Consider the following 15,752-nt stretch of genomic DNA (forward strand, 5'->3'; position numbering starts at 1 on the left):
GGGGCGTGACAGATAGATCTCATCTACATCACTCACATCCCTTCGCATAATTTGTTACATACCCAGTAGTCGCCTTTATAGTCCACCCATTTACGGGTGACGTTTGACGAAGCCAAAGTATGCAACTCCTTATGTAGGGAACCATGGTGACTTCAGGTCCAAGGATTGATAGTCATGCTAATAGTCACATGAGAAAGTATATGACACTCATATAACGATCTATGATACTTTCTCATGGCGAGTCATTCAGTATACATTCTCCAATACATACCCATGTGTCAACTTGATATCTCTATATCAATGACTTGTGAGATCAAGTCATCGAGTTGACCTACATGTTAGTCTCAACGCATTAACATTGTCCCTGAATGTTAATACTTGACTAGGAATGATTAAGAGTAGTGTTCTCTATATCATCTCACTATCAATTCAACCAATCTATTGATATAAATAAGAACCTTCCACTCAAGGACGCTATTATACTTAGTTATTTGGCACCAATACAAGTAAGTATAATAACCATAAAGAAATGTCTTTATATATATATAGGAATATGATACATCGAGTCCATACAACAATCATTACATGATTGGCTCTAGGGCTCTCACTAACAATCTCTCACTAGCACTAGTGCCAATCAGTGTAGGTTCTAAGTCTCAATGACCTAGTGTGACCATCATGCTTTCTCTGTGCCAAAGCCTTGGTCAAGGGTGTTGGTGCAACCTTAGGTCAAGGTTGACCTGGTTGACCCGACTCGAGTTGACCTGACTCGAGTTGTATTTTGATGTTTGATGAAAACAGAAGAATTGTATTTTGATGGAAGATTGTTAGTGCAACCTTGGTCAAGGTTGACCTGGTTGACCCGAGGTGAGTTGACCTGACTCGGAAAAGTCCAAGCAGGGAGCTTGGCACGGGAAAAGTCTAAGCAGGGAGCTTGGCACGGGAAAAGTCCAAGTATGGAGACTTGGCACGGAGAAGTCCAAGTATAGAAACTTAGCATGGGGAAGTCGGAGAGGGCTCGGTAGCTCGTTCTCCAGACTGAGGTCAGAGAGGGCTCGGGAGCTCGTTCTCTGGACCGGATGGAAGTCGGAGATGGCTCGGTAGCTCGTTGTCCGGACTGAGGTCAGAGAGGGCTCGGGAGCTCGTTCTCTGGACCGGATGGAAGTCGGAGAGGGCTCGGTAGCTCGTTCTCCGAACTGTGGTCAGAGAGGGCTCGGTAGCTCGTTCTCTGGACCGGATGTGAAAGTGAAAGTCCTGGTGAGTGAAGTCAGGCAGTTGGAAAGTCCTGGTGAGTGAAGCCGAGCAGATTGGAAATCCTGGTGAGTGAAGCCAGGTGAAAATCCTAGTGAGTGAAGCTAGGTGAAAGTCTTGGTGAGTGAAGCCGGGAAAGGGAAAATCCAGATGGATCAAGGGTGATCGGACATCTGGTGTTGAGAGGATCAAGTAGGTCAAGGGAGTGACCAGATACTTGACATGAAGAGAAAAGTCCAAGTGGGTCAAAGGGATTGACCGGACACTTGGTGGGGAGTCTTAGCAGGTCAAGGGAGTGACCTGATGCTAAGCATGAGATACCAATAGGTCAAGGTTGACTGGATATTGGTTTGGAAGGCGTGGAACTTGGTTTGGGCGAAAACCAAGAGCTGGATCGATCAGTGGATCGATCCAGTGATACACTGGGTTATCTGATCGGTCTGGTGACCGATCAGTAACCAAACAGTAGCCTACTGAGTGTTATCTGATCGGTCTCCAGATCGATCAGGAAACAACGATCAAAAGGGAAGAAGTTCGGGAGAAAAGGGTGCTGATCGGACCCTGGACCGATCAGAGGGAGCTCTGATCGGTCCCCGGGACCGATCAGGATACGCACAGAGAGTTGGGCAACTCTCTGTAAGCGTTCTGATCGGTCTGGGGACCGATCAGCATAGAGCCTGATCGGTCCCATGACCGATCAGAAGAACCCTGGACCGATCAGGATGAAGCCTGATCGGTCCACGTCCTAGCCGTTGCGTAGCAACGGTTAGTTTCTTCTGTGTCTTCTTCGCAGGTTATAAAAGGGATTGAGGAGCTACTGTTCTCATCTCTTCTTCCTCTTCTTTCTACTGAGCTGCTGCTGTGCTTTTGAGCTTTGTTGAGTTCCGAAGCTTCGTGTGAGCTTCTTCAACTGGGTTCCTGCTGTTGTAGGCGTCTCGTGAAGTTGCTGCTTCAACCAGTCGACGAGAAGGCAAGCGTGTTTGTTTTACATTCATATTGTCTTGTGCTTCTTTGTATTTTGTGTACTTCTATCTTGCTGTTGCAAGAGTTATTGTGGCGAGGTTTCTCCACCCACAAGGAGTATATATTAGCCGGTTCTCCGGGGACTCATCCACCGACGGATTGATAGGCTTCGTCCACCTTACGGACACGCCGAGGAGTAGGAGTTTCATCTCCGAACCTCGTTACATCGACGCGTATTGAGGTTTGATTTCTTGTCTTCGTTTCTTGTTTTTATTTCCGCTGCGCTAACCCTAGTTTGTAGAAAGAAACGCGAAGATTTGGGGTCGGCTATTCACACCCCCCCTCTCTAGCCGCGATCATCGATCCTAACAAGTAGTATCAGAGCCAGGTCGCTCTTCGCCGGATTAACACCCGAGGGAGCACAAGCTAGAGATGGATCAACTCGGAGAAGACATCACCATTCCACCTTTCTACGATCGCGACGACTTCGCGTATTGGAAGGTAAGGATGAAGTATTTCCTTATGACTAACATTGAAAATTGGAGTTGTGTACAATTAGGTTTCACTCCTCCGATAGATAAAGAAGGAAAACCTCTTGATAAGAAGAAGTGGACGAAGGAGCAAATCCACCAATCCACAATCAACAACGAGGTAATGAAAATATTTGAATTCTCATTACCTAACGATATATTGTGTAAGATAGGTGGTTACAACAATGCCAAGGAATTGTGGAACAACTTGGCCAAGTTCCATGAGGGGAGCTCCACTTCAAGCCATGAAGAGGAGTCAAGTGAGCTAAGTAGCTCACACCATGGAGATGTGGAATTAGAAGTTGAGGGTTACTCAACATCTAAGGAAGAAGAGGAGGAGAGTTCTTCCTCAAGATCGGAGCAAGAAGAAGAAGCTTCTATCTCCGGAAGGGATGAAGGAGAAAGCATACAACCATCCTCAATCCTAGGTAACTCAAGCATTTTAATTTCGAATAAATTACACATAATGTGCTTTGAGTGTAGGGAATATGGACATTACAAGAGTAAATGTCCAAAGAGGATAAGGAAGACTCCACCGACGCCAAAGGTCAAGGAAGCCGGAGTCCCGATACGCAAGTGCAAGGAGCACGTGGTGTGCTTCCAATACAAGCGAAGGGGACATTATCGGAGCCAATGTCCGAGGGGGAGGCAACCTCACAAGGACAAGAGATCAAGCACATGTATAGGGGGAGCTAGGGCAAACCCTAAGGTAATCTCTAAGGCACATTCTTGCAATTCTAGTAGGATGCATGCTAGTAGCCTTATTGCTATTGTCAAGAATGATAAGCATGTTAGTTATAGGAATCAATACACATGTGAGCCTAGATAAGGATAACACTAGGAAAGCCAACCCTAGGATCAACTCATCTAAGGTTAAGGAAAACCTAGGTAGGAATCCCAAAACAACTAGACACATGCCTAGGAATACCTCAAAGAAAAATGAAAAATTAAAGCTTGAGGTATTAGAGAAAGAAAATCAAGTCTTGAGGTCAAGACTTGACTCTTTAGAAAAGGCTCTTGAGGATTTGACTCTAGGGTCTAGGGGTCAAAAACCCAAGTCCAAGGACATGAAAGGTTTGGGTCACAAACCTAAGTCCCAAATGGTCAAGCCCACTTATCACAATTTTCCATTCGATTATGGAACAAAATCTAGGGCTAGGAAGACCATCACCAAGGTCACAAGGGGAGTCACCCCTAGAGTGGATCTTGATGAGTCCCAAATGACCAAGGCTTCAAAGCCTAGGAGGGTCATTAGAAGGGTTGCTAGGGAAGTCATCCCTAGTGAATACTTAGTGAACCCAATGAGCTCCAATAGGTATTGGGTTCCTAGGAGCGTGATTTCATCACGCTAGATGAGTTAGGGTATGTTAACCTTACTTGAATAGGTAGTTAACCTAATCATGGCAAAAGGTGGCACTTTGGGAATTTTCAAGGTGCAATCAAGCCTTGAAAATGAATTTGAAAATTATTCCTAAGGTGATTAGGATGTGCCAATCACATTTGAGGAGTTCTCTTAAGTCAATTTAATTGGCACATAGTGATCTAAACATCCTTGGTATGTGATTTTAGGTCTATTACACTTAGGAATATAGAATTTATGGCAAAATGATCAAAATATCAAAAATGGCAACTAAGACTAGAATTAGGTATTTTCTATACCTTGACATGTTATTTGCCATATATTGTTTGTCATATGTCATGTCATGACATCATATTTATTTTATGATCATTTAAAATGTCATGATAATGCTTAGGTTATTTATATGTCATGTTTTATTTAAGTTTCATACTTTATGCCATGACATCATGACATTGGCACATGTTATTATGTATGATATCATTTTATGCCATGTCATCATTTCTTGCATTTATAATCAATGAAATTGATCTAAGGATAAGAAACACAATTTGATATGGAGATCAAATTGTTGTTTAGAAAATGCATGAGAACTTAGCCTAAGATGACCTAAACCCATATATCACATCAAAATTGACTTGAATGTGTTTGATACACCTTAGATGTGTGTGAGATATTAGGATGATGAGTTAGGATCAAGGTGCATAGTTCTTGTACCTAGATGAGCCTAATTCGAAATTGGGGATCATAGGGAAAGCTTATGTACAATTCATGTACATTTAGCCCAAAGATTGTGGTCCTAAATTAAATGGTTTAAAATCATTTCAAAATTGATTTGAAAAACCTTGATGAAGCTTTTCTAGTGATAGCATTCATCATTGAGCAAAGTGATACAAAGATGAGTTAACTTTGAACTATTTCAAAGACTTTTGAAATTTGTATCAAGTTTTGAAAATGGAAGTTATTTTCTTAGAAAATTATTTTTCCATGATAGTATATGTTATGAGGAATGTATCCTCAAAATTTTATAATTTTTGAAATTTTCTGTGATTTTCTAGAGGTTTCTGAATTTCGGGAGAAGGAAATTTCAGAAATCAGAAATCAGAGGTCGTGGACCGATCAGGAGGTTCCCTGATCGGTCCAGGTCTGTGTGGATCGGTCACTGGACCGATCCAGAGGAAGCCTGATCGGTCCGGTGACCGATCAGGGCGTGCCAACTTGCTGAAATTCGACTGGTTGTCTGAAATTTCAGCTCAGGAATTGGTGTTTTAGGTCTCTAAAGGTTTGGAACTCTCCAAGACATTGTTGGTGCAATGATCAAAGGGGAGTTGACCTTTAGGGGGAGTTTTACCTATTAGTCAAGGGAAGTTGACTTTTAGGGGGAGTTTTTACTCCTAAAGACTTGAGTGATATGAGATTATCACTAAGTTAATTGTTGACCTTAGTATCAAGGGGGAAATTAAGAGTTTCAATGAAAGGTATGGGACTTTCATTAGGAAGAAACTCTTGACCTTGATTCACTCTTTTTGATGTGTGTCAAAAAGGGGGAGAGTGTAGGTTTGGGGAGAATGTTCAAGAAAGAACATTAGAAAACCTAAGTTAGGTTATGGTGTTGTTAAACATCAAAAAGGGGGAGATTGTTGGTGCAACCTTAGGTCAAGGTTGACCTGGTTGACCCGACTCGAGTTGACCTGACTCGAGTTGTATTTTGATGTTTGACGAAAACAGAAGAGTTGTATTTTGATGGAAGATTGTTAGTGCAACCTTGGTCAAGGTTGACCTGGTTGACCCGAGGTGAGTTGACCTGACTCGGAAAAGTCCAAGCAGGGAGCTTGGCACGGGAAAAGTCTAAGCAGGGAGCTTGGCACGGGAAAAGTCCAAGTATGGAGACTTGGCACGGAGAAGTCCAAGTATGGAAACTTGGCATGGGGAAGTCGGAGAGGGCTCGGTAGCTCGTTCTCCGGACTGAGGTCAGAGAGGGCTCGGGAGCTCGTTCTCTGGACCGGATGGAAGTCGGAGAGGGCTCGGTAGCTCGTTCTCCGGACTGAGGTCAGAGAGGGCTCGGGAGCTCGTTCTCTGGACCGGATGGAAGTCGGAGAGGGCTCGGTAGCTCGTTCTCCGGACTGAGGTCAGAGAGGGCTCGGGAGCTCGTTCTCTGGACCGGATGGAAGTCGGAGAGGGCTCGGTAGCTCATTCTCCGAACTGTGGTCAGAGAGGGCTCGGTAGCTCGTTCTCTGGACCGGATGTGGAAAGCCCCGGTGAGTGAAGTCAGGCAGATGGAAGTGGGGCAGATTGGAAATCCTGGTGAGTGAAGCCAGGTGAAAATCCTAGTGAGTGAAGCTAGGTGAAAGTCCTGGTGAGTGAAGCCGGGCAAGGGAAAATCCAGATGGATCAAGGGTGATCGGACATCTGGTGTTGAGAGGATCAAGTAGGTCAAGGGAGTGACCGGATACTTGACACGAAGAGAAAAGTCCAAGTGGGTCAAAGGGATTGACCGGACACTTGGTGGGGAGTCTTAGCAGGTTAAGGGAGTGACCAGATGCTAAGCATGAGATACCAATAGGTCAAGGTTGACCGGATATTAGTTTGGAAGGCGTGAGACTTGGTTTGGGCGAAAACCAAGAGCTGGATCGATCAGTGGATCGATCCAGTGATACACTGGGTTATCTGATCGGTCTGGTGACCGATCAGTAACCAAACAGTAGCCTACTGAGTGTTATCTGATCGGTCTCCAGACCGATCAGGAAACAACGATCAGAAGGGAAGAAGTTCGGGAGAAAAGGGTGCTGATCGGACCCTGGACCGATCACAGGGAGCTCTGATCGGTCCCCGGGACCGATCAGGATACGCACAGAGAGTTGGGCAACTCTCTGTAAGCGTTCTGATCGGTCTGGGGACCGATCAGCATAGAGCCTGATCGGTCCCATGACCGATCAGAAGAACCCTGGACCGATCAGGATGAAGCCTGATCGGTCCACGTCCTAGCCGTTGGGTAGCAACGGCTAGTTTCTTCTGTGTCTTCTTCGCAGGTTATAAAAGGGATTGAGGAGCTACTGTTCTCATCTATTCTTCCTCTTCTTTCTACTGAGCTGCTGCTGGGCTTTTGAGCTTTGTTGAGTTCCGAAGCTTCGTGTGAGCTTCTTCAACTGGGTTCCTGCTGTTGTAGGCGTCTCGTGAAGTTGCTGCTTCAACCAGTCGACGAGAAGGCAAGCGTGTTTGTTTTACATTCATATTGTCTTGTGCTTCTTTGTATTTTGTGTACTTCTATCTTGCTGTTACAAGAGTTATTGTGGCGAGGTTTCTCCACCCACAAGGAGTATATATTAGCCGGTTCTCCGGGGACTCATCCACCGACGGATTGATAGGCTTCGTCCACCTTACGGACACGCCGAGGAGTAGGAGTTTCATCTCCAAACCTCGTTACATCGACGCGTATTGAGGTTTGATTTCTTGTCTTCGTTTCTTGTTTTTATTTCCGCTGCGCTAACCCTAGTTTGTAGAAAGAAACGCGAAGATTTGGGGTCGGCTATTCACACCCCCCCTCTCTAGCCGCGATATCGATCCTAACAAAGGGATCAGCGATGTTAGCCTCTGTGGGTACTCTGTAAATTTTCACATCTCCTCTATCGATGATCTCTCGAATGAGATGGAAGCGCCGTAGTATGTGTTTGATCCGCTGGTGTGAGCGAGGTTCCTTAGCCTGTGTAATTGCTCCATTGTTGTCACAATAAACACTACAACAAAAATGACTTTCCGCAACGCATCATCAACAGCGTGCAATTAAAGCATGCCGTTAATAATAGTTTTTACGGCGTGCCTAATTATGTGTGCTGCGGATAATATAATATATATATAAATGACAGCGTGCAGAAAAAGTATGCTGTTAATACACCTTTCTACGGCGTACAAAGTGCGCTGTTATAACATAATTATTAACAGCGCGTGGAGCGCGCTGTTAATAATTATTATAGATATAAATAATGGCGTAAAAAAAAATGCTTTGAATAGATATTATTTACGATGTTAATAAACTTTTTTCTACAACGTGCAAAGTGCGCTGTTAAAATTTAATATTAACAGCGCGCGGAGCGCGCTATTAATAATTATTTTATATATAAATAACAGCGTACAAAAAATGTATGCTGTGAATAAATATTATAAAATATTAGCAGCATGCAATATGCGCTGTTAATAATTTTCAAAATTTTCTAAATATTTAACCAAAAATTTATCGCTGAAACAAACCTCCCGCGAATATTTTTCCGCACATCCTATCTGCCCGCGAAACATCTTCTCACGCCCGAAACATATCTCACGCCCGAACTCCCCCGAACTGCCGAAAGCCTAAAATCGCGACTACCTCTTCACTCGTTGGTCGGAACCTCCCTGCCGCAGCTCCTCTCAGCCAACATCTTCGCCCATCTTCTCTCCGTGGAAGCCTTCTCCGGCGAAGCCCTCCTCCTCAACCGAAGCCCTCCTCCTCAGCCGAAGCCCTCCTCCTCAATCGAAGCCCTAGCCGAAACCCTCCATCTCAGCCGAAGCCCTAGCCGAAGCCCTCCTCCTCAGCCGAAGCCCTCCTCCTCAACCGAAGCCCTAGCCGAAGCCCTCCTCCTCAGCTGAAGCCCTCTTCCTCACGCGAACTATCTCCGCCAAAACCTCTCTGCCGCAACCCTAAATCCTCTCTATCGAACATCTCGGCCCATCTTCTCTCAGACGAAGAGCTCTCCGGCGAAGCCCTCTCATCCGAAGCCCTTTCGTCCGAAGCTCTCCACTGAATCAAACATCTTCTTCGATCCTTCCGTTTCTCAGGTTGAAATTTCTTTTTGTTTTTCTTGTTTTATGTTGAACATCTACAACTTGTGTTGCTGAGGATTCTTGTTTGTTGATTGATTTCAATCATAAGAGTTTGGATTTGAGGAAATTTTAGGTTTCTCAAGTAGGCTGGGAGATTGTGAACAGATTTGGGAGATTGTAAGGGTCCCTATATTGCTCGTGTTGCTGTGATGCTCCGATTTGTTTTTGGAACAGATTTGGGGGGTTTTGTGGAATTAATTTTGTTGCGTTGTGCATTGTCTTCAAGAGGGTTAATTGATTCATGACAACTTTTATTTTGATGACTACGATTTCGATAAATTTATAAATGATGTTGTAGTTTAGTTTTCTGTTTTTGCCTGGTTCTGTTATGGTGAGAGCAGTAAGGGTGGTGATGTGGTATTTTTTTCCTTAATGGGTAGATCTGCTCTATGTTCCATGCCAGTTTCAATTCTTGTGATCTGTCCTCTATTTCATTATGCATGATTTATAATTTGACCCACTTAGTTGGTATATGTCTTACCTTGGCAAATGACCCACTTAATATGCCTTTTTTCACCTTCAATATTGCAATTTGCACTCTCCCCATTTTATTTTCTTTCAACTTTCATTTTCTTTTATGTATATTAAATAAATATATAAATCTTATTTTGTATTAAACATGAAATATTTGTATGTTAGGGTTTGGGTCATTTACGAAATGGATAAGGAATGGATACATTTGCCTTCAAGGCTTGTACCTGAGTATGAAGAAGGTGTACAAAAATTTCTTACACAAGCTAAGAAATATGCCAAAACACGTGAAGTAATCTTATGCCCTTGCAAGCATTGTAAAAACAAAAAGTATATGAAATTTGACCAAGTGTACGATCACTTAATTATTAAGGGGTTTGATCCTTCTTACACTATTTGGGTCTTCCATGGAGAAACTTATAACCGACAATATCAAGGTGAAGGTAGTTCAGGAGAAATTCAGAAAGATGATGAAAGTAGAGAGGCATATCACTTATATAAGGATGCCTTTGTGCCAGAAGAAGAGGTTGGATACACTATGTCTGAGGCAAAAGATAACGACTTTGCTAGTTTATTAGAAGATGCAGAAACTCCCCTCTTCCCTGGTTGCACATCTTACACAAAGTTATCAGCAGTCGTCACATTATACAATTACAAGTCTACTAATGGTCACACAGACAATAGTTTCAATGAGCTCCTTAAGATCTTAGGTGACATGCTTCCAGAAAAAAACACACTTCCAGAAACTGTTTACTCGATGAGAAAATTGTTAAAACCATTTGATTTAGGATATGAGAAGATTCATGCTTGCCCAAATGATTGTTGTCTATTTCGAAAGGAGCTTAAAAATCTGGATACGTGTCCAAAGTGTGGTTCATCAAGATGGAAGGTGGACAAAATCACCACCAAAGTTTTTAAAAGGGTTCCAGAAAAGGTGCTACGGTATTTTCCGGTGATACCAAGATTTAAAAGGATGTTTAAATCAAAAGAAAAAGCTGAAGAGTTGATTTGGCACTCCAACCACAAAAGTCAAGATCACATGATGCGTCATCCAGTTGATTCAGTAGCTTGGGATACAATAAATCACAAATGGCCAGATTTTGCATCAAATCCTAGAAATCTGCGCCTTGGCCTTGTAACCGATGGATTCAACCCTTTTGGCGACCTTAGTTCTAGATATAGTTGTTGGCCCGTTATTTTGGTAAATTATAACCTTCCTCCATTGATGTGCATGATGAAAGAAAATCTTATGTTGACATTACTAATTCCAGGTCCAAAGCAACCGGGAAATGATATAGATGTATACTTGGAACCCCTTATCGAGGATTTAAATGAGTTGTGGGAGACAGGTGTAGAGACGTATGATGCATTCAGCAAGTCAATGTTCAATCTAAAGGCTATTTTGATGTGGACAATCAATGATTTTCCAGCTTATGGAAACCTAGCTGGATGTGCCACAAAAGGGAAACTTGGTTGCCAATATGTGGGGAAGACGTATGTTCTATGTGGCTTAAGTATAGCAGGAAGTTTGCATATATGGGCCACAGAAGATTTCTTTCTCCTAATCACCCATTTCGTCAGAAAAAGAAGTGGTTTAATGGAAAAAAAGAAAGAAAAGGGAAACCTAGACCTTTGAATGGGTTAGAAATTCTCAATGCAATGATAGATATTGAAAAGGACTGGGGTAAAAATAAAAAGGATGTGAATGTCAATACTTCGGGGAAAAAGAGGAAGAAACAAAATAGTTCAAAAGAAATGCAAAAATCTATTCAACAGTGGAAGAAAAAGTCAATCTTTTTCAATTTGCCATATTGGAGTGTAAGTTATTTTGCACTCTATTCATTAGTTTTTTTCCATTTTAAATTTTCATAACTAACATTATGAAACATGTTGATGGTTACTTGTAGGGGCTCCTATTACGTCATAACTTAGATGTGATGCATGTTGAAAAGAACGTTTGCGAGAATATCATAGGCACACTATTAAATCTAAAGAAAAAATCCAAAGATGGTGTGAATGCTCGCAAAGATTTGATGCACTTAAACATTAGAAAAGAATTACATCCTCAAGAAAAAGGAGAAAATAAATATCACTTGCCTGCTGCACCGTACATGTTGTCTAAAAAAGAAATGGATGTATTTTGCTCCAGGTTGAAGAAAATAAAGTTACCCGATGGCTATAGCTCAAATATTGGTAACTGTATTTCTTTAGAAGAGCGTAAGCTTAATGGGCTGAAATCTCATGATTGTCATGTTCTAATGCAACAATTGCTATCAGTAGCATTGAGAAATCTTCTACCGAAAGGTCCACGTAATGCTATATTTCTGCTTGGTTCATTTTTCAATGAATTATGTCAAAGAGTGTTAGACAGGAATCGTTTAGAAGCACTAGAGGAGAATATTGCTGAAACTTTATGCATGTTGGAAAGATATTTTCCACCTGCCTTCTTTACCATCTCGGTTCATTTGACAATTCATTTAGCAAGAGAGGCTCGCTTGTGTGGGCCAGTCCAATTCCGTTGGATGTATCCATTTGAAAGGTAATAAATAATAATTTAGTTTTTCTATCAATGGTTCTTTCATGTAATTTTTTTTTATGATTTAGATTTATGAAAACACTAAAAGGGTATGTGAAGAATCGAGCAAGGCCAGAAGGTTGCATAGCTGAGTGTTACCTCACAGAAGAACGAATGATATTTTGTAGCGCTTATATAAAAAAGGCTTCTAATATTGGTGTTCGTTTAAATCGGAATGATGATTTGGATAATGGATTAGTGGAGGGTCGTCCAATTTCTCAAGGAAAAGAAAAGATTTTAGAAGATGACATGCTGCAAATCGCACATCGATATGTGTTGTTTAATACTGCAGAAGTTGAACCTTACTTGCAGTGAGTGTAATTAATTGCATACTATATTAGTCTTGATGTATTACATATTTTGTATATTCTAATATCTACATTCAATGATTTTCAATAGGATGCACATCGAGGAGCTTAAACAAACAGATAGTCGTTTCTCAAGTAATGAAACATTGTTACAAAAGCAACATATGGAAACATTTGCTGAATGGTTATCAAAACATGTTCCTTTTAACTCTTCAGGCCGAATTCAATGGCTAGCATATGGTCCAAGAAAGCATGTTACATCTTATACGGGTTATATTATAAATGGACATCGGTTCCACACAATTGATGTTGAAAGGTCGACACAAGATAGTGGAGTTTCGATTGAAGCCGATACTGTTTGTCAATCCAATGCTAATGATTATTCACATACAGTAAAAAGACTATCATACTATGGAGTTATACGAGACATTATTTTACTAGACTACTATTCTTTCAAAGTACCTATTTTTAGGTGTGATTGGGCCAATCATGGAAATGGTATCAAAATGGAAGATGGCTTTACACTGGTTAACTTACACCAAGGACTAAAAACTTTTGAAAATGATCCTTTCATTTTAGCATCACAAGCCAAGCAAGTATTCTATTCTAGGGACAATGATGAATCAAATTGGTATGTGTTGCTAAAAGCACCGCCTCGAGGTATTTATAACATGAATGTGGTTGAAGCAGATGCCTATACATCATCAACACCTCTTGACGTGTCCCAACTTGAAATTAACATTACCGAGAAAGAACCATATGCAAGGAATGAGTGTGAGGGAATTGATGTGACTGAGACATGACTGAAATTTTGAGATGTAGATTTTATAGTTATTTATTTCAATTGATAAATGTTCTTCTCAATTTATATAATTCTATATTACTGTTGCAATATATTTGTCTACATAATTACTGTGTTTGTTTATATTCATTATGTCATATTATATGTTTGATCAATTCATTATATAGCATTCAAAAAGATGGGCAAAAAGAGCAAAAAGCATAGCTTAGCATCTCCAAATGAAATTCAGGTGATATTTTACTCTTTCAAAAATCTTAGTTTTAGTAAATAAACTACACTTGTACATTTCAATATATATTTTTGTTATTTTACAGGAAACTATAGCATCACATGATTTGCATGGTGAAGAACAAATTAATGATGACAAACCTCATAAGAAAAAGGGAAGGGGTCCGTCCAAACTCAAAATGGTTAGTGGCCAAGACAAGTGCAAAGAGTTGGAGCGTAATGAGTTAGGACAACCGATTGGAGATAATTCGGTAAAGTATGCTTCTTTTCTAGGGTGCATGATTAAGGAATTTGTTCCATATACATTGGATGGATGGAATGAAATAGGTGAAGAAGTAAAGGATAGGATGTGGAGTTGTCTTCAGGTAATATCTTCAGACACTACATTTTTCATTTCCATTTTCTATAACAAAATGTATATATATTTTCATGTTTATTAATGTACAGCTGAATTATAAAGTTGAAGATTGGGAAAAGAAAGTAATTTTTCAAAAGTTAGCTAAATTGTGGCGTGATAGAAAATCCAAATTGCAAATACTTGTATGAGAAGTTAATACAGGTCGAGCGGCTTCACGAGATCTCAATCTTTTGAAGCCTGAATTTATGGAGCAAAATCAATGGGACTTGTTTGTGAAGAAGACACTATCAACTACCTTTCAAGTAAGTATTTATTAACTTTAATTAGTTTTTTGAAGGAGATGTATAAGCTTAAATCAATGGGCTATTCTTGTATGATTTGTTTTGTTTTGTGTGATCTGAGTGGATTTTGAGGTGGATACCAGGGGTGTGAGGTCTTCGCACACTATACCAGTGCATTTGTCAAGTATAGTGTGCCATTTATTTTAATGCATAGATGTTTATTATTAAATGAAGTATGCTCACCATTTGTTATATGTACCAATGACGTGGTTGCAACACTAAGAAATGGACCTAGCTTTTGTCATGACTAAGAAATCTACCCAGCATATTGTAATTATTTATATGGTTCTACTGCATATTGTAATTAAATTGCATATTGCAATCCTATTATTTCTTCATTGACGTGATTACAATGAATTCTTTATGTGGTTCTACTGCATATTGACGTAATTCTACTGCATATTGCAATCTTGTTAATTGCAATTTAGAATTCTACTGCATATTGTAATTCTACTGCATATTGCAATCCTATTATTTCTTCATTGACGTGATCATTTTGTCCTGTTCACATATATTGAGGATAAAAGGGGGTTTTCTCTTTTTGAGTTCATGTCTGGTTTCTTTGGAATGCTATGATTTAATGCTATGATTTTTAGACAACATGAATGAGCAGTAGCTATGATTTATGATGACTAAAAATACTTGTAATAAATGTCTTATTAATGCTAAATGTAAAATAAATGTCTTGATTTGTTTGGTAAATGTCAGGAAAAGAGTGCGAGATTTAGAGCAATGCGAGAAAAACAAGATCACAATCACACGATGAGCCGGAGAGGTTATGCTCGTTTGGCTCACATTATGGTAAATATTATTTTTAATACTTTTAAATTAATTATTGAATATTGTTTCTAACTTTTTTTTCTAATATTTCTATATCTAAGGAAAAAACAAGTCCGCCAGATACACAAATTACAAGATCACAAGTTTGGATTTCAGGTCACAAGAAAAAAAATGGGGAACCTAGTACTCAATCAGTTGGAGAGAAAATGGTAATAAATTTATGTCTTTTTTATTTGAAGAAGCTCATAAGAAAAAAATTGGGTAACTTAAATTTGTTATTTTCTTAAAATTTAACTTTTTTATTTGTAGAAAGAAATACAAGAATGTCCACCAGAATCTCAAAAGACTACTAACATTGCTGATGATGCAATTAGCATTGTGTTTGGCAAGGAAACAAGAGGTAGAGTGCGTGGATTGGGCTTTGGAGTTACACCATCAAAAGTTGGAGCTTCTGTGCAACAAAATCAAACTGTTAAACAACTCCAAGCTATGGTACATAACCTTCAACAAGAAATGCAAGAAATGAAGTCTATGTTTTACAAAGTATGAGGCAACAGAATCAACAAGAACAGGTTAGTAATTAAACAACATACATAAAATAAGTTAATTTGGAATCTACACTTATATGTTGCCATTGTTTGACACAATTTATTTGTAAAATTAGGTTGGCAGTGGTGGCATTGGTAGTGGTATTGGGAACGAAGTTGGTAGCAATTGTGATATCAATGATGCTGCAAAAAAAATTGGTGATTTTCATAATGTTAATAAACATTTAGCTACTGCTCAGGTAAATATCTTCACAATATGCATTTTTAAATTACAAAATTATTACAAAAATTGGCATGATAGAATTAATAACTTGTATTGTTTTTTTACAGTCAAATTTGAAGAATGTGAGTCGTGGAGATATCCGTGCTAATACTAAATGCAAGTT

At 40.0% G+C, this 15,752-nt stretch overlaps 1 protein-coding gene across 1 annotated transcript; it reads left to right on the forward strand.

Moving 5' to 3' along the window:
- Positions 1-9,613: 9,613 nt before the first annotated feature.
- LOC122023011 lies at positions 9,614-12,787 on the forward strand. Its single transcript, XM_042581112.1, has 6 exons — positions 9,614-10,952; positions 11,093-11,244; positions 11,334-11,965; positions 12,031-12,312; positions 12,401-12,665; positions 12,782-12,787. Exons 1-6 carry the CDS (start codon positions 9,614-9,616, stop codon positions 12,785-12,787), a joined length of 2,676 nt encoding a protein of 891 aa, XP_042437046.1.
- Positions 12,788-15,752: the final 2,965 nt, after the last annotated feature.

Source organism: Zingiber officinale, chromosome 9B, assembly GCF_018446385.1.
Source record: "Zingiber officinale cultivar Zhangliang chromosome 9B, Zo_v1.1, whole genome shotgun sequence".
Taxonomy (NCBI): domain Eukaryota; kingdom Viridiplantae; phylum Streptophyta; class Magnoliopsida; order Zingiberales; family Zingiberaceae; genus Zingiber; species Zingiber officinale.